The sequence below is a fragment of the Lissotriton helveticus genome, chromosome 6, assembly GCF_964261635.1.
Source record: "Lissotriton helveticus chromosome 6, aLisHel1.1, whole genome shotgun sequence".
Classification (NCBI taxonomy): Eukaryota; Metazoa; Chordata; class Amphibia; order Caudata; family Salamandridae; genus Lissotriton; species Lissotriton helveticus.
The window spans coordinates 677,000,347-677,028,051 of record NC_136067.1 but is presented as its reverse complement, the minus strand read 5'-3'; the positions used below and the strand labels follow the sequence as shown (position 1 = coordinate 677,028,051).

At 42.1% G+C, this 27,705-nt stretch overlaps 1 protein-coding gene across 5 annotated transcripts in view; it reads left to right on the top strand.

Moving 5' to 3' along the window:
- Nucleotides 1-27,315, top strand: part of PGM3 (phosphoglucomutase 3) — a 292,467-nt gene extending 265,152 nt beyond the window's left edge. For all 5 annotated transcript variants that reach the window (XM_078648137.1, XM_078648134.1, XM_078648136.1 and 2 more), the window contains exons 10-13: nt 4,304-4,420; nt 16,774-16,896; nt 23,577-23,750; nt 26,868-27,315. In XM_078648137.1, the coding sequence (XP_078504263.1) occupies nt 4,304-4,420; nt 16,774-16,896; nt 23,577-23,750; nt 26,868-26,954 (501 nt within the window). In that variant the 3' untranslated portion in view covers nt 26,955-27,315. The remainder of the gene's footprint in view (nt 1-4,303; nt 4,421-16,773; nt 16,897-23,576; nt 23,751-26,867) is intronic.
- Nucleotides 27,316-27,705: the final 390 nt, after the last annotated feature.

Sequence of the window (27,705 nt, the reverse complement as noted above, 5' to 3'; positions counted from 1 at the left end):
AGGGTGACACAACTGGCTGCATTTGAGGCTTATGTTATGGCTCTTTAACAGCCTCCTCAACTTGAGAGGATTTCAGTAATCAAGCCTCCAATGTTGGATGCTGTCTCAGCTTGCCAAAAACATATTGAAGAGGTTGTAAAGTGATCAGTGGAGCCACTCTTATAGAGGTTACAAGGGGTAGAATTATCTGTTTTTGCTGGCGGACTAAGTGAACAATGTAAAGCAACATGTTAACCTGGAATCTGTGTCTACTCACGAGTCCACTGATTTTTGTCTGTTGAAAGCGGATGTACGCCTTGTAAGGATCAACACCAACACTAATGGTGAATCAAGGATGCAGGAATTGTTAAGACGAAGTCGACGGGGGAGAGTGGAGCCTGCTTCGCTCCCTCATTCAGCTTCCCCCAGGCTGACATCTACCATGCATGAGAAATTAGCAGCTTATCTAGTGCCAATTAAAGCTCCTATAACTTTGCAGCTTCCCCCTGAGGCGACACCCTTTGTTCTTATAAAAAATTACCCTTGACTTCGCTTTGGTCAAACAAAAGATTGCTTTTAATTGAACAACAAAGTAGTGCATTGGATAACAAAATGAGAAAGGAACAGGAGCCTACTAAGTAATGTTATTAACATGGTTAGAATGACTTGGGAGGCGTATGGGTCTAAGATGTGTCCAGGGTACAGTGTAGTGATTAACTTTAGGTCAAACTATGTTGGGGGTGTTTTATTTGAAAAATGTAAAGAATATTGCTTTGGCAAAAGTATGATTGAAGCTGTAACACTGGGTCATTTTTACAGACTCAAAAACCTGCAATGCCAACTTTCCCAGCTAAGGAGCAATATTGGGGGCGTTAGTTAGCAGTTTACCCTCCCAACATCAAATAGCTGTGCCTCCCTAGAGGGACTAATTGAGATAGATTGCAGCATTAGTTCATAGTACGATTTATTTAGCGCCCCCAACTAACCCTCTTTTGGCCTCAATCCTCCATTAATTGATGATGGCCCCATCTTCAGAGCACATGATGAATCTGATTCTCCCATGTTTGAACCACCCGACATTTAATCAGATTAATTTAGTATCAGAAATGCAGCCGAGGTCTGATCAAATTTAGAAAATATGGATTGCATTTCTATAGAAGAAGCTTAAATGTCCTATGTTTACAAGAAATCTGGGCCCGTAACTCTTCTAGGTGAATATTTGCTCTTTTTACAGACTAACCCCTCCACCCCACCTCCTGGTGAAATCCAGCAATCTGCTATCGTAGCAGAATTGTGTAACCATAGTACATCCGATGATCGCTATGATTAGAATACGACATATATCTGTGGGCATTATTCATGATTAATACAAAGAATATTGTATCTTCTTTAATTTGTAGATGGTTAAAGATTCCCTTCCTGACATTTATCAAATATATGTTGTATGTCCCTTATGAAGCGACCCTAATGAAGCAACACCTTGTCGTGAAACACGTGTTGGCCTACGCAGACCTTTTGAATCAACAACCATAAATAAACCTGTGATTGATTCATTGATTTCTGAGCTTTACTTATTAAGTCTCAGACATCATAATACAATCGGTGCCTTCTAGGTGAATGAGTATTCTACTTTTCTCTCTTATACACTACTCTCTTAAGTGGAGAATTGTAAGGGTGGCCTTGATATTTTAGTCTCGCCCATGTTTCCAGGGAGAGTCCTTTGGTCAGAATTGAATTCCGTGTATTTTCAGTTTTTGGGGCTGTCACCCTCTGGGCCCTGCTTGGCTCATAGAGCCAAAGAGCATGCTGAGCCATCAAACGCTGGCCATGTAAAGGATACAGCAAATATCAAGTACAAATATGATAAAGACTTTCAAATTAAAAATAGATTATTTCTGATGGATACTTCTGACCATTCTTTATGGTTCGGGTTAATTCCCTCCTCCAATCCAGCTGCAACCTCACTCATCCTCCTCAGTCCCGGGAAACCCTGTTGGGTAGCTGTGCGCTTTATAAATCTTTAAATAAATAAATAAATAACCAGATTTCCTATTTTTAGAATATTCCCAGGTACCAGACTGGATCCGAAAATTAAAACAGCATTGTCCCTACGTGCTGATAGTTGGCGCTGTGTTGCTCCACGCTGACTTCACTCCACCCCAGAAGTGACAAACTGTACCGAATATGCACAGACTCTTGAGGAAGCAGTGCATCCAGGCCGATATTGTCCCGTTCACTTCCATTAAACGTGGGGCTCGTTGATAACACACTTTAAGATGCAGTTGGCAATATAAAGAGCTTTGCATTTTTAATGGAAGAAACATTTGTCTAGGCTAGGTACATTGATTGCTGACCGAGATCTGCCAGGATTGCACAAAACTATATGCACTAGTGCAACACCACGAGCAGCCCACTGAAGTAAAATTGTCATAATTTCATTGTGGTAACTAAGCATTTAGTTGAATTAGCAATGTCCAAATATTTGAGGAAAGGGAAATAACTGGCCAAAGCTATATATGGATATATTTATAATGGACCATGCTTTGGATCTCTGGTTGTTTTTCTTTCGCTATATGGTGCTTTGTATGAATTGACTTTTATAAAACTTCTTTAAGATATAAAATATTTGTACACTATGTTTGGAGTTTGAGTTTTCTGTACTCTTCTCGCTAAATAATCTTGACTTGCATTATCAAATTGATTTGGGAGAGTTGTGGCGCCGCGGCCAGGGTGACTGACTCCGGAATCTGGGGATCACGGTTCGATCCCCGGCACCGGCGGCTGATTAGCCCAGCACCATGTGACTCTGGGCAATAGCTTGCTTAATCTTCCCGACGGCCCCCAGCGCCTAGAGACCCTAACGGGTGATGGTTTGCGCTTTACAAATGTGGATTATTAATATTATATTATTATCAGTCCAAAGAACTTAACTAATTACTCTTTAAAAAAGCCTTAGCAAAGTCTATTGTTCTACCTGGCACAGTCCTATTGGTCATTGTTCTTTTTCTCCTCCCTGATGAGCAGCAAGCATGGCCACGCATGCAGGATGGAAATCTTGTTGCGATTTGGGCCATCATGCAATCATTTTTCTCATGCTTAATGAAAAATAAAGACAGTATGTCTGCCGTGCATCTGCATGTTTACACAAGACAATCTTGTTTTTTTTTTTGTAAAAACAATCTTGTTTTTTAATAAAGCATAAGAAAGAACATTTTAAGATGGCTCCTGTGTATGTCTGCTCAGGGGGAGCCATCTTGGAACTGTTTTAAAACTTTCAGGTGGACACCTACCCCTGTATTGGGGGTGGGCAGATCACAGGACCTTAAAAGCACGCTGGGAGGCATTTTAAATGGGGAGGGGGGCTGAAAAGGAGAGGACAGGCAGAGCAGAGAAGGGAGAAAACATTGACTCCCCTCAGTTATAATACAAACCTCGCTATCCGCAGTGTAGGATACAACTCATCCTGTCAAAACACAGTGAGACCGAAGTGATTCTTGGGTGGGACAAACAGACCAGGGAGGAAAGTCTTTGAATCGGGAGCTGGGAACTGAGATAGACAAAGCCATTTGGTCATGAACAAGGGAGCAGACAAAGTCATCTACAAGTATATATTGGATGCGATAGGTTTCTTGTGAAAAGACCACTAAAGCACTCTGCTGGCAAAGCCTAAAAATAGGTCTGATTTTGGAAGACTGGAGCATCAACCCCTGACGCCATAGCCTTAACGCCCATGGGGAGAATACCCAATGTCATAGATCTATAAAACACTTGGAATAGCATAATTCCCCAGGCTGGTTTCAAATCCTGTATAGAAGCTCTTGTCCTATCCAGATTGGGCTATCAGTTGGACTTGTTATTTGGATTATCTAAGATCAGGCTTGCAACTTTACATGCTGTTGCCTGTTTGATCATTGGTACTACTTATTGCTTTGATCAGTTCAGTTTTCCTCTTGATCACTCCTCAGTGGCTGTCATTGGCGCTAGATGTCTATGCAAAATAGCAGGCTTTGCTTACAAACGTCTCTACCTGTGCTCTACATTGCCTGTTGATAGCACTCCTGATCTGACTAACTTCGGTCTACAAACTATTTTTGTATTGTTAGGTTTGTCCACTGTACTGAATCACCGAGGGTTAGTATATGCTTATTAGAATCATATTTTCTGTTTTAAATGCACTTTTGAACCACTTTTAAGGTAATAGTACACGCATAGTTGCAACATCCAAGAGAAGAATAGAAAGCATACTGTGTGAATTTGCATTCTTTGCCATTGAATATAATGTGTCATTGTTTTCCATTCATGATAAGAAATGCTCTTTTTTGAGGTATTGTTTAGTAAATCTGCAGAAGAAACAATACGGCAGCTGGCAAAACATGAAACTGATGCTGAGAAGAGGGAAGCTGCTAAAATGTTTGAGAATGTGATCAATTTGATTAACCAGGTAAGAGATTTCACTGAGTGAATGAGTTCATACAGTTTCAAAAGCAAATGTCTGTCTAGGCTTAACAAGCATGGTAGATACATTAACCCCTTCGACGCTCATGACGAGCTGGGCTCGTCATGAGGTAGCCTCCTCGCACGCTCATGACGAGCCCAGCTCGTCATGAATAATGGGTTTTTTAAAACATGAGCACAGGAGCGGAATTTCGCTAGCGCTCATGTGGTTAAGATTGGATCGAGACTACAATGTTAGATTTTCATGCAAATCCTTCTTTAGGTAACTGACGTAGGTAGCCCCTGGGGCGTTCACTGGTATTTTAAGAGACACTCCACTAACTTGGATACCCTTTTACGCAACAAAATAGCAAAACTGTGGTAGCAAATAATATGACCATGAAACAAATTGTTGTCTGTTTTATGCATCGAAAGTGGCCACTCAGTGCAAAACTAGATGTGTGTTGTTTCAGAATAGTGAACTTAACAAAATGGCACTCTTAATTATGCTAAGATACAATTTATTGGCTCTTTTCTTTTTTGTGCTTCTTTCTTACAGCTTGTAGATAGTGGTATCCAGTTTATTTTTAATATTTCTTTGAAATACGCCTACACTTTGATAATTCAACATATTTTCTATCGATGTGGGATTTTTGTGCTGATAAATATATTGATAAACATGGATGATGGGGAGAAGAATATATATGGAGAAGTAATTCCAAAAAATCAATTGGGGGAAGTGTAGAGGAGATGATAGAATCACCCTCCTGAGCTAGACTTGTAAACAATGGGATTCTATCAATGTAAGTTGTGACTAATTTTATGTGATTTTGTATAATTCTCTAAACTCGTGAATACACTGCAATGTGAAAATTAGGCCTCTCTGCGGATGGCAGAATGAGGGCACTGTGTGTTTTTAAAATACCCCTCACACACTATGAATCCCATAGTGTCATTCTCCCATCATTGGGGTCTTCCCGTCCCTCTACGGGGTGGGGCGTGCTTCGACCTACGAGTGACGCGGGAGCACTTATATTTTTTTGACAATAGGCTATGTGATGTGATGAGGATAGTGATATGTGTTAGGGAGTGTAGGGACCTATTTGCGAGAATGATAGTGTAAAAAGGGTTAAAAATTCCCTGGCTAGTCGAAAAAATTTACTTTAATGGTTTCGCAAGCTGGGAACATTAAAAGGGGGTTAGTAAGTAGAATTACAAGTGTGGTCTACTTTGTCGACATGACATGTTTCATAGGCAGACCCCTACTGCCTACTCATCAGGACCTCTGTTGATCCCTACAAAAATACTCAATTCTAAACTAAATGTTAAATGCCTATGGTCCTAAAACTTAACAGCAAAAATCGGCTGCTAGATTTAGCCTCGGGCTTGAGTTGGCCCTTAGTGAGGCATTATCATGAAAAATGACCTAATATGGTGTCTGTGGAAAGAAAAAAGACAAAAAGGGTACATGGTTGTAGAAATACAATATGTAAAGCACAATTCATACATGGCTAATTTTTGCGTGAGTCACAATGTGGCTTAGTAACTCAAAGTATTCTCAACATTAATTATGTATATGACCCGATGAACTACCATTCGCCATCGTGGCCAAAGGGTATGAACCCTTGGAAAACTTCAACACAGAGCGCCATATACACTCCAAACGCAAACACATCTACACAATCCAAAACGACCCATCTGGTTGTGTTTTTATTTTTTAAAACAAGCAAGGGTGTGGGCTTCCTTGCAGTTCCAGGACAAGTGTCTAGTTTAAGAAGAAACGTCTCACTAGCGGCGTGACATCAAAAAATCCACTCATCATACTGATAAATGGGTCATTATCACACATGCCGGTTGATATATTATTCATGAATAAAACGGCAGATGATGGCTTAATGCCTCCCAGACATCAACCTATCAAGCCCCCAAAATGCGTCATAGTCAAACATGCTGGTTGGAATAGTGATCGGGCCTCATGAGCCTGCGTCTTAGGGTGATTAGTTGACTGGTTACTATGGAGGAAAGTTTAAACATAGTCACTCACGCTGTTTGATGGCGGCAGAATCTCACTGTCAGAGACACACCCCTCCGCTATCACAAGACCAAGTTTTTAAAGACCCATGGTCAGGGTCTCACTTACGTGACCGCATGCCTAATCTGGCTTTATTCCATACCCTTTCAGCAGCTCCGTAGATGTAGCCGGAGTCCTGCCTCGGCTTGTGTTCTTATACCGGAAGAAAAACCTAGTCATGATTGCCTCTGAAAAAAGACTAGAGAGCTGACCTAAAATGGCGGCGCCCGTCAGGACACTGCTGGTCTATAGTCTGTCGTCTATTTTTTTTTCTCTTGGTCGCATTCTTTTGGAAAAATTGCGCAGTGCTCTCTAAATAAATCTCATTCGTGCCGCAATATATTAAATTAATTTGAAAGCGATTTCCATTTTATTTTAATTAGCGTGCCAGGGGGCTCCCTGAATGTGATAGGCGGGCTCGAACTTTCTTAAAAGTGAAAGGTGTCATATTGAATGCATGATCCATATTCCCAGCGTGGTCAGAGTCTATGCACTGTCTTTATGAGAATTGGGGAGATTTTCATGGGTCCTTCAACAAGTTATGTTGCACTATGTTCATATTATGCTGAGTCTCACATTGGCCCATGTTCTTGTTGTTTGTTTCTATCTGCAGAAACTATAATACGGATAGCCTAATAGTTCAAGATCTCAAGGTCTTATTGTTCTCATGTCATCATGATTACTGTTGCTGTGGCATGTCATGGGGTGGGTGTATGGCATAACCATTAATGTGATGGATGGCCGTTCCAAACGTCAGAGTTGGCCCCATGGAATATCATCATTAAGGCCCCAGTTGTTAGTGGCCAAGCGGAACACCCACCTTTGTTCTTTCTCCAAGAGCATATGTTCCCTGGTTACCTGCTCTATCACTGTCCATGAGATATCATCAGGCTTGTGTCCTTTCTCCAAAAAGTGAGCGGTCAGCTTAGTACTAGCTCTTTGGCATCTGATTGTGCTCTTATGTTCCCCTATCCTGGTCTTGATTGCCCTGCTCGTCATTCCCACATATTCGAGGCGATTGCACTGAAAAGGAAGAATATTTAAGACATGCGGAAGTTTTGACAAACAACTTAAAACAACGAGGATACCCGAAGAAACTCCTTAGGAAATCTTGCAAAAGAGCTTGGTGGACACCAAGAGAATGCCTGCTCGAAAGGAGAACAACAAAAAAGACGACAGACCGCATGGTATTTGTATCCACGTTCTGCCCCAATTCTAACAAATTGAAAAAACTAGTCAAACAGAATTGGCACCTAGTAAAAAATCTAGATCTAGCTTTTGAAAGTGAGCCGTTGTTCGCATTTAGGAAGAACTACAGCATTTCAAACCATCTGGTAAGAGCAGCATTGCCAGCAACTAAAAGACCGGATCTACGTACCATGTTGTGTCTGCCTCCCATCCAGGGGCACCACAAATGTGGCAACTGCTCTTGCTGTGAATCCACCAAGGAAGGTAAAGTGTTCACACATAATTCAATCAATTGGAGACACAATACTTTTTCAAACTGCAAGACCCGGTATGTGGTCTATGGAATCTGGTGTCCATGCAACCTCTTGTATATTGGCAAAACCAACCAAGAGGTACGCGTTAGGATTCAGCAACACAAATCCAGAATTAAAAACAATGTCGCTAATGCCCCCCTGGTCAATCATTGGAGAGAAAAAAATCATCATGAAAGCGAAATGACGTGGACAGTCATCTCCAAAGTCGAAAATGACATTAGAGGAGGGGACTTGGATGCCAAATTGATCAAACGCGAGGCCATGCTTATCGTTAAATTCAATACTGTATTTCTGGGATTAAACGAACTGACCGAAATCTTTAAATTGTAAGTTTCACATATGTCAAGCCATCATCCAAACCCTGTTTTATCATCAAGGCAACCACCTATTCACCACTAAACCTTTTAAGTTTGCCAAACACCAATAAAGTTTGTTCAATCGACAAACTCCCATAAGACTACATTTCCCAGCATTCAATGCCAACCAGGAAGTGCAAACACCCAGTGCAGCGTTTGGACGGCTCCGGAGCAAGATGGGCTCATACGACGATCTCCTTAGTAAGTTAGATTATTTTTCTAAATATTGAGGGTTAAGGCCCTTTTCTAGTTGCACCGCTAAGTTTCCGTCATTTTTTTGCACAGCGCACTGACCGGCAACAGGAGAACGTTCCTTTCACAAGTATACCGCGCACTAACCGCCGACGGAGGTAAGCGGCAACCCCTTATCTTTGCAGACTTAACTGTGTGACTAAGGTTAACATGAAAAGTCACACGCTTAATGGGTTTCCTTTCCATGCAGCACCTTCATCGACACCGGCAATCCCCTTTAACAATATAAGGCGCCCGACTTGCCAGCAGAGGTAAGCGGCTCGTTCCTCAATCATTTGCGTGCACTGCCATCAATTTCAATGGGGCTGCGTTCATTAACTCAGTCTCCCGTGTCCCCCTTTTTCATACAGACAGGCGGGACGGGCTGAATTCAAACGTCTTGCAATTATTAGAAGTAAGTGTCTGATACAAATGGTGCAGTTTTGTGGTGTTTATGGGTGATATGGTGCAATGCTGATTGGTTTCTCTTGATAAACTTTTTAGATCAAGCTTTCACCGAACTTCCCAGCTTTTGTAGCCAAGTGCAAGGTAGGTGAGGGCACTTGAGTATTGGGGTAAGGCAGTATAGAGGAGTGTTTCCCCCCCCAAAAAAAATCTTTGTTCTTCTATTTCAGATTGGTCCTGATGAGAACTACGCACTAATGTTAGTTCGAAACGCGTAGACCTTCCAGTAGCCAAATTGGTTTATTAATAATTGACACAGAAACATTAGCTTATATCAAATTTACTGTGAAATCAACATTGGCTTTTGTTGCTGTTTATGTTAACAGCATTTATTGAATCATTTATGTTTTCATAGTGAGTTGTTGTTTTGTCGTGGGATGAGTGAGGTATGAATGAGGATTGACTGGCAAACAATGAGTTTGTAATCACTGTAAATAACTTTTGTTGTGCACTCCAGATGTTTTAATATTTGTATCAAATTCGTGAAAATCACTATCATAATAGAAGTGAAAAATTGAAAAATATATAAAAATCAGTTTTGATTCATTCAATAAACATATTGTTCAAGTCGTATGTTTATACAAATAAGTGTGTATTTTTGAATTTTGCGGCATTTGCACTGTTTTTGTTCATTACACATATTCGAGGCGGCAAGGGCACGTGATGAGGTACACTACGTTGCAACTATTGCATGTTGTAAAGTTTCGCTGTTCCCAGGTGGATCCATTTCTAAAAACCAGGTTGTTGGTCTTCTTTGTCAGCAACATACTTTACATTGACCACATGGATGGTGGCCTTTCACAAAGTTAGTGTCCTGTCCTTGGTTATTGTTGATGGTCTTTGGTCTAGTGTGTACAAGGATTTAATTGCGGGTTTATATAGCGCTAGGAATCGACTCCCGGAGGAGTATCTCCACGCTTCGACCGCTGGGGAACCCGTCCTGGCTCACCCTGAGAGATGGTCCCTGATGGGTATCTCTAAGGTGCGACCAAGCATCCCCGGCGGTCTGGGGGGGCCGTTGTGAAGATGAGGCAAGCTGATGCCCAGAGTTGCCGAGTGTGGTTTCTGACTAGAGTAGGCACCGAGGCGAGAATTATCGAGTCCGCTGACCCTGGTCCACGACCCTGCCGCGTCGGGAATCGAACCCTGGTCCCGGGCCGTTCTCTGCTTACGGGTCTGCCGCCTCTAACCAGTGAGCCACACTTCTCCAGGTGGAGGGGTCCCCCGGATGTCCCGTATGCTCCTCCCCCTCCTGTGGGAGAACATAGGTTTAGGTACCTGGAGTCCCCCACTGTTTAGAATACTCCAATGTTTGTTAATGACTTTCGAAACCCTGTCTGAGCAGGTATTGAATGTGGTAATGCATATGGGTCTCTGTTCCTCTTCTTTGGGTGTCTTTCTTCCAGGAGGCTCTCCCTGCAATTATTCCGTGCCCTCTTACATGCCTGATTTATTATCCTATCAGGATATTGGCGGACTGCTAGTTTTTTCTTCAGATCCTTTGATTGAGCCTTGAAACTCTCAATTTCCGTGCAGTTCCGTCTTAGACGGAGGAATTGTCCGTAGGGCAGGTTATCTCGGAGATGTTTGGGATGGAAACTCTGGTACAAGAGGAGGCAGTTCCTGGCTGTACTTTTGAAATGCGTTGTCGTCATTAGCCTTCCATCCTTTGGCATGATGTTCAGGTCAAGGAACACCAGACTGGTTCTGGAGACCGTGCTGGTGAACTTGAGAAATTTGTCTTGAAAGTTCAACCATGTCAGGAATTGTTCTGATGTATCCTCATCCCCATCCCAAATAATCAGAATATCGTCGATGTATCTCTTCCAAATTTGTATCCTTTGTCTGAATGGGTTATTGGGGTGTAGGAGCCTCCTGGTTTCCAAATTGTGTACGTAAAGACCAGCTATGCTGGGAGCAAATGTGCTCTCCATGCTGGTCCCATGTTTTTGTAAGTACTGAGTCCCGTCATATTCGAAGAAATTCTCCTAAGGCGAGGGAGCAGCACTCCATCACGATGTTCCTTGGTGTCTGGTATTCCCATTCGTCATCAAATAGTACGTCTTCAATGATACTGAGCGTCTCATTGTGGGGGAGACTCGTATAGAGACTCTCCACATCACAACTGATCATTAGTTGGCAATTTGGATCAAAAGGTAGGTCTTCCAGCAAATTCAGTACATCCTTGGTATCCCTAAGGTATGTACTAGTGCGTTGCACCATCGGGCGTAAGAAAGCATTCGCAAATTTTGAGATCGGTTCCAACACTGAACCGATACCAGACACAATCGGTCGTCCTGGAGGGTTATCCAATCGTTTGTGTATCTTGGGTAACGTATATAGGTATGGTGTCCTTGGGTTTTTTTGACACAGAAAATCTCCTTCCTTCTTTGTTATCCAGCTGTGGGCCAGTGCTTCTTCCACCATGGTATTGATTTTTACTTGGATCCTCTCGGTTGGATCAGTCCTGAGTATTTCATAGTTTCGTTGGTCCTGAAGCAATCTCACGCATTCATTATTGTATTGTAATTTGCTCTGTATGACCGTGGCTCCCCCTTTGTCCGCTGGTTTTATTATCAAGTCGGGGTTGTTGCTCAGTTTATGTGAGGCTTCTCGTTCATCCTTGGTGATGTTTTGGAAAATCTTCTTTTCCTTTGGGTCCATATCCTTGATATCTTTCATAACCGCCTTCTCAAAAGTGAGGAGTTCCACAGGTAGGGTGCTGTCCAAAGGTGTAAAATTCGACTTGGGTCAGAGACCTGTGTCTCCCAGATCCGTTATTTTTTCTTTGTCCCTGAAGAAAACCTGTATCTTCAAACGTCGTATGAACTCTTGGATTTCCTTGCAGAGGAGGAATTTGTCCATGCTGGCTGTTGGGACATACCCCAGGCCTTTTTCCAAAACTCTCATCTGGGCTTCTGTCAGGGTTGAATCGGTCAGGTTTACAACGAGGCTTACTTCCTGTTCTTGGATGCCCCTGTCATGCTCCTTGTGGCCACTCTCGGAGGATCTTCTTCTCCTTTGGTCCAGTGTACGGTCGATCCCCTCCGGTTGCGCCCCCGGTTGCCACCGTGGCGCACCTCTAAAAAAGGATTCTGATTGTAATAGCCATAGTCTTGTTGTTGGTAAGACCATGGTGGGTAAGGTCCTTGTGGGTGTTGGAATGGTGGGGGCCCGTATTGCTGGTGTGGGTACATCATTGGCGGCGGATGGTTGTTCCAACCTCTTACCCCCTGGTAGTGTGATCGTCGATAGTTCTGGCGAGTACCTTGGTATCCTCGTCCTCTTCCTCTGCTTGAGTTTGAGCCGGTGGACCCGCTGTTTGGGAGTCATCATCAGTGGTGTTGGTTCTAGTGGAACGGTAATCATCCTTGATGTAGGGATAGACCTTCTCTTGTGTCCATCTAGATATATCCTTCTTGAATTTCTCGTACTTGCTCAGTTTTAAGGACGTTTCGAAATCATTGAGTGTTTTATTCAATTCTTCCAGGTGTTTTTTGAGTGCGGCAGGGGACTCGTAGTTCTTCAGTCGAACTTCAATGGCTTGAATTTCAATTTTTAAATCAGATGCTAGTCTGCTGGCTGTTTTTATAATTAGTACAATCCAATCCCGGGTGCATCGCCACGAGATCTGGGACCAGTCGATTCTGAAAGTTTTATCCTCAAGGAAAATGAAAGGTTCGTTGTGGACCACCAAGCCTGGTGGTGCTGTGTTTACTCTTAGATACTCGGACATGAGTAGGCCATGGGAGCGCAGTCTTGATCTGGGTTCTCCTCAGTTCATCCCAGTCGCTGTTACTCGTACTAGGCACCACCGTGTTAAGCCCCTCAAAAGTGCCTAGTGATGACATGAGGTTTGAAATTTCTTCCTCGGTAAAGGCAAGTCCTAGATTAGACATGTTTCAACTCGTATTTCACTTGTCATGTGGAACTTCCGTGGTAGTGGAATGTGTAAAGGTAAGTGGAGGTGTTATATCTCTCTGTGGAGAAGTTGGTAGTTTGACTTCCTCAGCTGCACGCTGACTGTAATTCCAAAAATTCAATTGGGGAAGTGTAGAGGAGATGATAGAATCACCCTCCTGAGCTAGACTTGTAAACAATGGGATTCTATCAATGTGAGTGGTGACTAATTTTATGTGATTTTGTATAATTCTCTAAACTCGTGAATACACTGCAATGTGAAAATTAGGCCTCTCTGCGGGTGGCAGAATGAGGGCATTGTGTGTTTTTAAAATACCCCTCACACACTATGAATCCCATAGTGTCATTCTCCCATCATTGGGGTCTTCCCGTCCCTCTATGGGGCGGGGCGTGCTTCGACCTACGAGTGACGCGGGAGCACTTATATTTTTTTGACAATAGGCTATGTGATGTGATGAGGATAGTGATATGTGTTAGGGAGTGTAGGGACCTATTTGCGTGAATGATAGTGTAAAAAGGGTTATAAAATTCCCTGGCTAGTCGAAAAAATTTACTTTAATGGTTTCCCAAGCTGGGAACATTAAAAGGGGGTTAGTAAGTAGAATTACAAGTGTGGTCTACTTTGTCGACATGACATGTTTCATAGGTTGACTCCTCCTGCCTACTCATCAGGACCTCTGTTGATCCCTAAAAAAATACTCAATTCTAAACTAAATGTTACATGCCTATGGTCCTAAAACTTAACAGCAAAAATCAGCTGCTAGGTTTAGCCTCGGGGCTTGAGTTGGCCCTTAGTGAGGCATTATCCTGAAAAATGACCTAATATGGTCTCTGTGGAAAGAAAAAAGATAAAAAGGGTACATGGTTGTAGAAATACAATATGTAAAGCACAATTCATACATGGCTCATTTTTGCGTGAGTCACAATGTGGCTTAGTATCTCAAAGTATTCTCAACATTAATTATGTATATGACCCGATGAACTACCATTCGCCATCGTGGCCAAAGGGTATGAACCCTTGGAAAACTTCAACACAGAGCGCCATATACACTTCAAACACAAATACATATACACAATCCAAAACGACCCATCTGGTTGTGGGTTTTTCTAAAAAAACAAGCAAGGGTGTGGGCTTCCTTGCAGTTCCAGGACAAGTGTCTAGTTTAAGAAGAAACGTCTCACTAGCGGCGTGACATCAAAAAATCCACTCATCATACTGATAAATGGGTCATTATCACACATGCCGGTTGATATATTATTCGTGAATAAAACGGCAGATGATGGCTTAATGACTCCCAGACATAAACCTATTAAGCCCCCAAAATGCGTCATAGTCAAACATGCTGGTTGGAATAGTGATCGTGAAAACGAGCGACAGCAAATGATGGCAAATGCCTCCAAATGTGCAAGCATGCTACAATTGATACATACATTTGAAGCGTGGTCATAGGGCCTCATGAGCCTGCATCGTAGGGTGATTAGTTGACTGGTTACTATGGAGGAAAGTTTAAACATAGTCACTCACGCTGTTTGATGGCGGCAGAACCTCACTGTCAGAGACACACCCCTCCGCTATCACAAGACCAAGTTTTTAAAGACCCATGGTCAGGGTCTCACTTACGTGACCGCATGCCTAATCTGGCTTTATTCCATACCCTTCAGCAGCTCCGTAGATGTAGCCGGAGTCCTGCCTCGGCTTGTGTTCTTATACCGGAAGAAAAACCTAGTCATGATTGCCTCTGAAAAAAGACTAGAGAGCTGACCTAAAATGGCGGCGCCCGTCGGGACACTGCTGGTCTATAGTCTGTCGTCTATTTTTTCTTCTCTTGGTCGCATTCTTTTGGAAAAATTGCGCAGTGCTCTCTAAATAAATCTCATTCGTGCCGCAATATATTAAATTAATTTGAAAGATATTTCCATTTTATTTTAATTAGCCTGCCAGGGGGCTCCCTGAATGAGATAGGCGGGCTCGAACTTTCTTAAAAGTGAAAGGTGTCATATTGAATGCATGATCCATATTCCCAGCGTGGTCAGAGTCTATGCACTGTCTTTATGAGAATTGGGGAGATTTTCATGGGTCCTTCAACAAGTCATGTTGCACTATGTTCATATTATGCTGAGTCTCACATTGGCCCATGTTCTTGTTGTTTGTTTCTATCTGCAGAAACTATAATACGGATAGCCTAATAGTTCAAGATCTCAAGGTCTTATTGTTCTCATGTCATCATGATTACTGTTGCTGTGGCATGTCATGGGGCGGGTGTATGGCGTAACCATTAATGTGATGGATGGCCGTTCCAAACGTCAGAGTTGGGCCCATGGAATATCATCATTAAGGCCGCAGTTGTTAGTGTCCAAGCGGAACACCCACCATTGTTCTTTCTCCAAGAGCATATGTTCCCTGGTTACCTGCTCTATCACTGTCCATGAGATATCATCAGGCGTGTGTCCTTTCTCCAAAAAGTGAGCGGTCAGCTTAGTAATAGCTCTTTGGCATCTGATTGTGCTCTTATGTTCCCCTATCCTGGTCTTGATTGCCCTGCTCGTCATTCCCACATATTCGAGGCGGCAAGGGCACGTGATGAGGTACACTACGTTGCAACTATTGCATGTTGTAAAGTTTCGCTGTTCCCAGGTGGATCCATTTCTAAAAACCAGGTTGTCGGTCTTCTTTGTCAGGCAACATACTTTACATTGACCACATGGATGGTGGCCTTTCACAAAGTTAGTGTCCTGTCCTTGGTTATTGTTGATGGTCTTTGGTCTAGTGTGTACAAGGATGTCCCGTATGCTCCTCCCCCTCCTGTGGGAGAACATAGGTTTAGGTAACTGGAGTCCCCCACTGTTTAGAATACTCCAATGTTTGTTGATGACTTTCGAAACCCTGTCTGAGCAGGTATTGAATGTGGTAATGCATATGGGTCTCTGTTCCTCTTCTTTGGGTGTCTTTTCTTCCAGGAGGCTCTCCCTGCAATTATTCCGTGCCCTCTTACATGCCTGATTTATTATCCTATCAGGATATTGGCGGACTGCTAGTTTTTTCTTCAGATCCTTTGATTGAGCCTTGAAACTCTCAATTTCCGTGCAGTTCCGTCTTAGACGGAGGAATTGTCCGTAGGGCAGGTTATCTCGGAGATGTTTGGGATGGAAACTCTGGTACAAGAGGAGGCAGTTCCTGGCTGTACTTTTGAAATGCGTTGTCGTCATTAGCCTTCCATTCTTTGGGAAGATGTTCAGGTCAAGGAACACCAGACTGGTTCTGGAGACCGTGCTGGTGAACTTGAGAAATTTGTCTTGAAAGTTCAACCATGTCAGGAATTGTTTTGATGTATCCTCATCCCCATCCCAAATAATCTGAATATCGTCGATGTATCTCTTCCAAATTTTTATCCTTTGTCTGAATGGGTTATTGGGGTGTAGGATCCTCCTGGTTTCCAAATTGTGTACGTAAAGACCAGCTATGCTGGGAGCAAATGTGCTCCCCATGCTGATCCATTGTTTTTGTAAGTACAGAGTCCCGTCTTATTCGAAGAAATTCTCCTTTAAGGCGAGGGAGCAGCACTCCATCACGATGTTCCTTGGTGTCTGGTATTCCCATTCATCATCAAATAGGACGTCTTCAATGATACTGAGCGTCTCATTGTGGGGGAGACTCGTATAGAGACTCTCCACATCACAACTGATCATTAGTTGGCAATTTGGAATATTGTGGATCAGTAATGCTTTTTTGTTTTAAGTTAAAATGCATTCAGCTGCACAAACTACCTACTTAAATATGTAATTACAGGCTTACTTTTTTTCTTTTCTATTTCAGACTGTAGGGGATGCCATTTCAGATATGCTGATAATTGAAGCAATCTTGCTGTTGAAAAATCTAACTGTACAGCAGTGGGATGCAATGTACACTGACTTGCCAAATAGGCAACTAAAAGTTAAGGTTTGTATTCGTGCAGATCTCTTTATCTGAGCAGAAAACGTTAACCTTGTTTCGAAAGAGAAAAAGCAACCTGAGTTATCAGAGTATCCCAGTATTACTCAGTACTGTTGTGGTGTGCCAAACAACTAGCCAAGTAGTACCGTTGTTTTGCTTGTTAAAATTGTACATAGTATTTGAGAACTGTAATGGCACACATCAGTATAATACAACAAGTCCCACTTAACAAACACAACCACACAGCCGTTCCTAGATCTCCTTCCCTTCTGGCAAACAAAACCCCACAGATTAGGCTCTCTGTTTTTTGCAGCATTTTCCATCAGTGAGTAATTGTGGCTCTTAGTTTACCAAATTGTATATGGCCTTTATATATTGGATAAAGTATCCCCTGCCGTAACCATACATAGAAGGAGGCCGAAGGCAGAGTTCCTTTATATATGTTTTGGAACGCTAAAGTGACTTCCAGTATCCTTATGTATGCTAGGGGGTACTTTATCCCATATAATACATGATCACAAAATCACTTTTCCACAAACCACTTTAAACCTTGGTGCATAGCTTTTCCATATGAAAGAGCAAACATGTTTGAAAGCATGAGGAATAGTGCAAAATTAACCACATTAATAACCCACTAGGTATTTGTTGCGCCTTTGTAAAATAAATAAAAGCTGCTGTTGCTCGGAACGTGTTGAAAAATGCAGTCAGATTCTACCTTTTCTCTACCTATCTGCTTGTCATTGTAAACTAAAACATTTTGCTAAAGAAAGGCAAGCAACATTCCGTTTTAGTTGCTTTAAACAGTTGCTTCAGCTATGCTCCGTGACCTGACCTGCCTTTCACCTCGGCTGCCGACTCCGGAAGCAGGTGTTTGTACTTCAGAACTTGACTGTAATAACTTATAATAGTAGAGTTCTGACATCTTTTCTTTATAATCGGTGAATGGGTGAGTCACAAGTCGCTGAAATTAAATTAATTGTGGTCATGTAAGCATTTTAAACTTAAATGCTGTAATTAGAATATTTCCAGTAAGTATTGTGATGCATGCCTATCCAGTATGTATTGTGTTGAAAAATGTAATTTCTTGGGCAGGGCTTAACGGAAGATAGGTCACGCTCCTTCAGTAAGCGACTTGCCAGTGACTCGTTTCCCCATCAACACAGTTTGTAAATTTGATCTGACCTAAAATCCTGATATTTAATTACAACCACACTTATGCACTGTACATTATGCCACTCTTCTAATAAGAATTTCTCCTCTGAATTCTATCAGGTTAGATGTAGGATTTGTGGAAATGCTTCCCCTGGCAATGTACCTTCTTGGAGCCGACTTCCGCTTGTGGTCAGCATTGTTCTGATGTTTCTGTCCATGGGGACAATGGCCATTGTTGATGTAGATGTTGTTCCACTGACGTATGTTCCTGACCCTTGCAGTTAGTTATTGCTAAGGGTCTTTGGATCACTATCATGGGCTGTGGTGTGTTCTCCGCACTCTTTTCTGCTTGATGCGATTCTCTTTCCATTGGAACCTACTAGATGAATAAGATCTTTCAGGCTCCTAATTGCTTCACCTTTTGTGCACACCAATGTGAAAAGATGCCGTTTTTTGGGTGGAGGGGTTTGGGGTCAACGAGTACATGCACTAGAACGCCTTTCTGGACTAGTATTTCTGACTTGTTACTTTTGTTATATAATAGAAGTGTTGTTAATTTTGCATATGGTATTGTAGTCTTCAATGCTCTGCCTAATAGGAATACTTCTGGGGCTGCCTCTGTGGTGGAGTGTGGAGTTTTAAGATATACTCTCAGTAACAATGTGAGGGACACCGGTAGGCCTTCTTACACTGCATGCACTATTCTTAGCTATTTCTTCAGCATTTGAATGAACCTTTCTACCTTTGGATTGCACTGTAGCAAATGTTCAGGAATACAGACGCTCACATGTTCTGCAGAATCAGATAGCTAACAAGAAAATGGTGGCCCATTGTCCATTTTAAGCACCACAGCCCTCCATATGGTGCCAAAGATATTGACTAGCTCTGGCACTATGTGTTATACAGTTGTACTTCTTTCTTTGCATTTCTCTGATTTTGAATTTGGTTACAGAAAACCTCTCCAGGCAATGGTTTTACAGCACTGACCTGTAATATCATAAGACTCCGGTTGTGGCTCCATCTAACACCAGACATGGCATAGGCCTATATATAGCAATGACTGATGATGTGGTGCAAATTCCTGTTTTTATACTTATAAACAACACAATTTGGGTGCTCCTCTTCTGCCTTTAGCGATTTCCCAGTGTTTTTGACGGTTATAGTTGACATGCTAGGTCAAATGTAATTTCTCACAGATTCGGGGTTTAAGCCCTGCAGGAACGATTAATTTCAGAGGAGGACATCTGCCTTTGGTATCTTCAACAACTTTCTTTGAATAGTGTGCTTCCATGAACCCAAAACCACCCAGGAGCAGGAGGCCAAGTGTTTCCTTCCTTAGAAGGAGACTGCCAAAAGGTCTCTTCTCCAACCGTTTTTTCCACTCCTTTAATTGGTGAGAAAACTCATCAAGTGTAGCAAAAGCAGCTACTATCTCTTCGCCTCATTCTCCCAGAGTTGTGCCAGCTCCCCAATTGCAAAACCCATTAACCCATGTGATTTGTCCTTTCCCACGGATCAGCATCCGGTTGTCTGTGAGAGCCTCGATCTTTTCAAGATGTTTTGTTATTTTTTATGTTCTAAGGTTTGCACCTATCCTTGCATAGCACCACCCGGCAGTCTGGATTATTAATGGTTATGTGGCTGCATTGTTTTTCTGTGCTTTCCTCACCAATCTGGTACCTTCCATTGACAGGTTTTTAAAAGGTTTATTTTGAGGGATATTTTTAACTGCAGATTTCACTCCTTTAGAAAATCCCCAGACAGCAGATCGCATCCGGAGAAACATTCCAGCAGTGCTCCTGCACACTGGTGGTAGGTGACCCTGTATAGCTCCATGTTGACACCATATCTCCTTGGAAGTGACGCAGCAGACCCACATGTAAGAACCACTCCTGCTCACTGACCTCAGTTTTCCAAGTTTGTTGGTTTCCCAATATCTCTAAATTTACAAACTGTGTGCTAGGCAACGATATCCCCACCAAAGACAACAGTATTCAGACCGTGCTGAGACTGCAGAATGCAGGCGTTGGTCACAGACTCCCACGAGATGCATTTGTGGTGCTTTTTTCAGGGCACTACTTAGTTATGTAAAAATTGTGTCCTCATGCACTGCAAGCCAATTCAATGCATCACCAAGCACAAGAAGAGATCACAGTTGAAATATACATCCTGCTCTAAATCGTAGACCTCCCTGCGAAACATCCTCTACTCAGGCACAATCTTCCAGTAAGTCCAAATTGAAGTCTAGACATAAGTGAAACAAAGTAAGGTAGGACTCAACCCCATTTCACCCCTTAAAGTCTCATACTAAGGCATGAGGCCCTAAAGATACATATCAGCCCCTCTATTCTCCTCTCTGCCCAAACTAACCCTGTAGTCTGTTCCTGTGCCCACAAATTTCCCAGACCATCGTCAACCCCACAGCAGATAGCTTCCATTAAGGAGGTCATGCTGTGGATCATTGATGTGATTCTGGCTCCCTCTAGCGTGCTTTCAGGCTCCACAGGAGCTGCAGGAGTCAACAGATCCGACTCACACCGACCAGTCCAGTCCCTATATTAACTGTCCCAAGGTTAATTACCAGGTCGTGCTGAATCCGCTGTTGACTTCTGCTCTAGCACTAAGGATCCTTTTTTGCTGGTACTGATCTCTCACCTTTAATCAACATTGGCTCGATCCAGCTCTATGTCACACTATAAAACTGCAAAGGGGTAACCAGTGGTTATATAGCCGGATCCATTAGCCCTTCACAGGCATTGGTACCGGTAGAGGATTTATGCTATTTCTGGTTTTAATTCAGACCTAGTGCCAGAAACACCTGATATCCCTCAATACACTGATGTTAAGGGGGGGGGATTCTTTCTGTGCAGACCTGTGCAGTTCTTTGCAGACCTACAAAAACTAATTTCCTAAAATGGAGCTAAAGTTGCCACTTGGGCCACCATTTGGAGAAACCACTTCTTTTGCTGTAGTGGTTCAGAGGGCAACTGAGGCACTTCAATTACAGTTGCCCACTGTAGTGACAAAGACACATTTATTGACTGAGATACTTCAACCAGAGCCTGCTTCATTTGAGATGTTATTGCCATTTAATTGAGCCCTTACGGATGCCCTTCTGGCTTCTTGGTCTAAGCCATGGCAATACTTCCAAGTCAGTCGACCTGTGGCTAGGCCACATAGACCGGCCCAGTGATCTGCACTTCCTTACTGAGCAACTGACACTGGGGAGTTTGGTTGTCAAGCTTAACAAGCAAAGATAATTAAAATTCCTTTCCGGCTAACCTGAATAGGGAGTTGAAAAGAGTTGATGATTTTGAAAAGAGAATGTTTCCTTCAGCCACTCTAGCACTCGGATCCATAAATGCAGTTTGGCTTCTATGATAGTATACCCATGACTATGAGATATGGTCAGTGACATGTTGCCACCGTTCTGGCGTATGTCAGGCTCTAACTAGCTCAAACAATACATGATGGTCAGGATGCCGCAAGTATGTGGTTCGAACGGGTCTGGGCACTAGGATCTGCATAGACAGAGGCATTGGTACCAGCGTCATACTCCGAAGACATGCCTGGATGTGGGCAACCAGTTTTCTGGTGATGTGCAAGCATCCTTCATGGACATGGCTTTCAGAAGCTCTAGGTTGTTTGGAGAAAAGGCTGATTCAGCACAATAATAATTCAACGATAGTCATGTCATGGCTCAGTCTTTAGGGTTCTTGCTGCTGGGTAAGCACTTTCCCTATCAATGCAGAAAATACAAGAGTAGGATGTTAATTGTTATTCCTGCTGCTTTCTGGTACCCATAAATAATGGATGTCTTTGGCCTATTCTTGACCTGCACCCCCTTCAATGCCTTCCCCTGGAAGGAGAAATTCAAAGTGCTCACTTTGGCCCAGGTCTTGTCTGCCTTCGACCCTGGAGACTGGATGGTGGTGTTGGACCAGCAGGACACCTATTTCCGTATTCCGGTCCTGCCCGCCCATTGGCATTAGCAGTACATGGTGGTATAGGATCACTAAGTTTGCTGTGCTCCTTTTTGGTCTCATTAGCACTCCTTGGGTGTTCACTAAAGTGATGCTGGTGTTGGCAGCACACCTTCGGAGTTCACGGATGCCTACCTTAATAACTTTCAGTTAAAGGCAAGCTTGCACCAGGCAGTCTACATCCCCAGACTATGGTGAGCCTCTTGCCATTTTTGGGGTTCACTATGAAAGTGCCAAAGTCACACCTGACTCGTTCTCAGACGCTCCACTTCATTAAACCATTCTGGATACGGATTGGTTTTGTGCCTTTTTCCCTGGCCAAGAGACTTCAGGATGTGATCCCGATCTTTCACCCCTTGTCGTGGATTTCAGTGAGGTTAACTCTCAGGCTGCTGGCAAGAATAATCCTTTGCATAAAATTGTGCCCTGGCCCCCAAGAAGGGCCTCCCATGGGGCTAAAGGTTCATTCCACCAGAGACGACGCTGCCTACCAAGGGGTGTTCCAGTACTGGACATCTGCAAGGTTGCTATGTAGGCATCCGTATATATCTTCACCAAGCATTACTCCATCGACAGTCAAGTCTGCAGAGAGCTTGATCCTATAGAACGTCTTGGTGCGAGTCCACTCTTCAGCTGACCTTAAAGCCCAGTGTATATGCAGAAACAATGGTAGTTTAAAACCAATCATACAAAAGTGAATCTTCCTTTCGGTGTTTCATGGCACACTGCTTACAAATGAGGACTCTGATTTCTTTGGACATAGCGGCCACCCCATAATGTCCACTTGGTTTATGGTTTGGAGTCAGGCAATCTCCATGTCAGTATGGAGCTGCTGCTGGGTTCTTGCTCCTTGGGCAAATCCGGCCACGGGGCGGGCAGCAGCCCATCTCCTTCCATAGTAATCCTGCTGCTTTTGTAAGCAGATTATAGATTTGTCCACCCAATCTTTCAAACGTATTCAACAAAGCTCTGCGGTACTACTCATGTAGCATGCCTTCCTCATTGTCATTCTTGGCGTCAGGAAAGGTCTGTCTAGAAATGCAGGATTTTTGCATAACCTACACCCTTTTCAGTTTTCTTGTTAAGGTGAAGGTCTGCTGGACAGAAGTGTTCCTGAGTCCTCTCCAAACAATTTGCAGCGGTTGAAACAGTTGACTTTTCATTACACGTTCATATTTTTTTTTTAATATTTAAGGTACAAGCAGGATTTGAAAAAGATCAAACAAGGCCTATCAGACACTGCATTTGAACATTAAGGCACCATGCCACACTTCTCCAGCCAATTGCCCTCCCACCCATTCAAAACATAACCTTTTACTATATTAAGTATCTAAACAAACATATGTATTACTAAATATATCAAACAGTTACATTTGGTCAGTCTAAAAAGGAAGTGAATGTTGGTGTTTTTGTGTTATTAGTTGCTTTTTTGAACTTGTCAATAGCACATTTTCTTGTTAAAATGCTGCAGGGAAGCAAAGTTGTATTGTTAATTTCAGAAGAGAAATGATACGACAAATGTTCGATTGTTCATGCGATTGCTCCTGCTAGGTTTCTGACAGAAGAGTAATTGAAACTACAGACGCAGAGAGACGGGCAGTCACGCCACCAGGACTGCAGGAGAAAATTGATGACATTGTGAAGGAGTACAAACTGTCAAGAGCATTTGTTCGTCCATCAGGAACAGAGGATGTGGTTAGAGTCTATGCTGAGGCTGATACTCAGGTCAGAGCTCGAACATGTTGTCCTAAAATGAGCATGTTTTGTTTGGGAGTGCAGGGCCTGCTGTGACTGGTTGTACTAAATAAAGTAAGTATGTCCATGTGCCATTTTCATGTCTATAAGTTGTTTATTAGCCAAACAAATTGTATCTGTGAATCGCAGAGAAGGACAACAGGACCTCAAATAAGCATAAGGTTCACAAGAAGAGACAAGGCTCACATTTATTGCACTTCATACTCCAGTGGAGGTCATGTAATGAAACTGATTCTGAAGTCATTAAAAAGTGCCAGTTGCTTTCAAATATATACAGAAATGTAAACTTCGTGCATAGAAACAATGTATTTCACATCATAGACCGGCATTACTTTAATGTGTGGTGAGCATGTGCACATAGATGGCTGCCGCAGTTACAGTTCCACTAAGGCAGTGACTTGAAAATTTTACAGTCGGACATAAAGGAGTGCGTTCTTGTTAGTGTCGGTGGTGGGACATATACTTACACCAAAAGAAAATCTAGTGGTTGATTATATCTTAGTAGACCTAGTATATGCAAAAAAAATTCCTTTCTTAGCATACTTTTTAAATAGGACCGCCTAAAGTTCCTGGTTTATGCTAACCTATTAATTTGTTCACCGAGAATTGCACATTTTCACAGCTTTTAGTGTTTGGAAAATCAGAATTTGATGAAAGACACAGAGGCACGGAGTGCTGTTTAATTGGGTAATTGTAATACCATTCGTCTAGAGAAGTTTGTGGGTTGTAACAAAAAAAAACAAGGAATAGACTGAAACTAGCAGATAGGCACTGTTGTTAGGCAGCAACCATTACCACAGAGAAAGAGGCTAAGTTTCACTAAGCAGAGAAGAATGTATCAAACAAATAAGAAAGCTCCAGTTTTGGTATGTGAATCACGAATAACACAGATGAGCAGGCTGTTATGTCTACCATGGACATAGAAGGCCTCCATATGATGCAGTCCAGCACACAGTATACCTATGGATACTGAAGCACTCCTACACAGGATAAAGAAGCTTTTCCTACATGTCCTACTTATGAGGATAAGCAAGGAACCCAGCTACGGGGCACTTGGTGGACCTTTACTTAGAATACGTGGTAGCCAATCTAGAATTCTGCTGCCTCCACTACTATCAGTTTGTGGTGAGGGTATAGGTTGATGGCAGCTTGGGGGTAGTGAGAAGTGATATAGAATATTTTTTACTTGTTCATTGAAAAACTGGCTGAGTTTCCAGCCTTCTACTTCTAGGTCAGGGATGGTGATGATGGGTGCAAGATATGTAGCCAAATTGACAGTGGTAAAGAATTTTGTGGAAATCACATTTAGCTGATTTATTCCAGGCTTTAAAGAAAGAAACCTTGACTTCCGAGGAAATGCCACATTTCTTTCACATAGTGATGTGACTGGCCAATCTATCTGGTCTATCATCCATCTCACTTTTTAATCATGCCTTACCACTCCACCATTAAAAGAATTTGGGTTTGGTAAAGGCAATTTTAACCTATCACTTGGTTCACATTTTGCACTGTCACCTTCACTAATCCTGCTCCGCTGTAATCCGGCGTTGAAGCACACTAGAGAGGCATTCGGCCTCTCTGGTGGGAACCTAATGATAAAGCATTTCACCAACTAGGTTGGTGAGTGAAGGTTCTTTTTACATATAAAGAGTGACTCTATGCCGGTTTATTACCTCTGGCCCCACTCTTCTGTTGTTTTGGTACTGTTTATTAGGGGGTCTAAGAGTGGCTCCAGTTATTTACCCTCCCTCCCCTTTTGTTTAATAATAAGTATCCATTACTGCCAGAAAATGCCATACGCCTGCCTTTACATACCAGTAGCCGCAGAAGCCTCCCAATATAATTGCAAAGAGTCCCATCCAAAACGACAAGGATGGCAGCACACCACTTCCATCCACAAGTGTTTATTTGTGCAAAACAATGGGTTTCGGCTGGAACGGCCATTGTCAAGTTAGCGTATTGGACCCAACGTACCCAATAAATACTTATAACATCATTATGAACATAGACATAAAAAAAACATGAAATGTCTCATAGTAGTCAATATTTAAATCTCCACAATTCTCCAAACATGATTAATTCTCAGTTAAATGATTATTATAAAAATAGAAACATGTTCTCGTTAAATCACATTGTTTGGCAAAATTACTTTGTCTTTTGTACAACAATGGACACAGTAGAAAGACTGCGTTTAGTCCTCTCAACTGTTGTTTTCAGCATCTATATGCAGCGTCCATTATATTCGTAATTGATGGGATAACCAACAAATTCATTTGTTTTACTCTATAAAAACTGCATAGAGTGACAAAATTATAACCACAAATGATATGATCTTAGGACAGTATCGCTAATGTATACTCCCCTAACCACGTAAATCCACATTGCGAAAATAGAAATCATTATACTGTTGTCGTATGTATTGAATCACCTTCATGATTAAAACAAAAATTGATTTATTTAATATCGGATAAACATCCCAATGGAAGTTATGGATACTATTTCATCATTGTAAGATTACTGTCTATCAAATATCATGCAAGGAGCCCAGTAACTTAGCAAAATGTAGGGCACATGCCCCTAATATCAGATCATAATAGGATGTGGTGTGTATTCAGTGTCCTCAAATAATAAATTGCAAGTAAAAGCATATAAAAAAACATTTAAATAACTCATTAACAGCTAATAGTAGAATATATGTGGTATTTGGGTTATCCAAGAGAATTATACTCCTGTGTGTGTTGACAGTTCCAGCCAAATGGCATCCTGGTATGTAAGTCAATTATAGAACGTGATTGGAGCATGAGTAGCTGTTTCTTTTTTTCTTTTGCCTCCCGGTGTCTGTTTCATTATACAATCTATTCCAAAGAATTTTAGAAGTTTATTGTCACTATTGTGTGTTGTTGAAGTGTCTGACCACAGGATAACTGAAATCCAGATATATGGCCCCTTGGAGCTCCAAAATGCACTTCTTTAGTTATATATATAACGTATAGTTTTACTTGTTAATATTAACCATTGGAACGTCTCCATCAAAGGCCATTATTATGGGGGATTGGATCCTAATGACATTTTTGTTCTCATTCTTAGGAAAATGCTGATGCCCTTGCCCATGCAGTTAGTCTGGGTGTCTATCACCTGGCCGGAGGAGTCGGAGAACAGTCTAAGCCACTTTAATAAATTGAAGGCTTATGAAGATGAGACGAACTTGTGTAAACCGCAACGGAATAGTTTTGCGGTCTAGTGTTTCAAATGAAGTTTACAAATAACATTTGTGTACCAATTGAGGGCATTATTGTTATTTTCAATTGAAAGTGTTTCATATGTTAGTCAAACCAGATTGATCGTTGCACATTTCTCAGATGATTTTTCAAAAGATTAATGTGACCAAGAATATTTTCTATACTTCTGGTGCAAATTATTTTTCTGCTGCTAATATTGGGTCGGTTTTCTTACTGCCAGAGCTGGTATCATGTTAAACACGTTTTCTAATCAAGTGCAATAAAGAAAACACTTCCCAAGTGCATATGTTTAGGAACTAAGACTACATACTCTTTATTCAGAGTTGCTCTGACAATGGTTGGATTTGTCATTTTATTTTGTAACATTCTAACACTAGCCTCGTAAATGATAAGGAGGGCATTCCAACATCGAGTTTGCATATTCATTTTTTTTTTTAACAAATGTTTTTGAATACTAACTTTTCTTTTGCGCAGTACAATTATTTTGTTGGTGTTATTTGCACACAACTAGAACCCAACATGTGGTTCTGAGTTCAACAGAATAGCCTCCCACCCATCACTTTGAAATGTATTTTCCACAGATTGTTTGTTTGAGCATATTTAATGCTTAGAAGTATTGTACAGCAAACATAACGGCCACCAGTGCTTTCCTCATCAGGTCCCCATATAGCATTAACTCATGATAA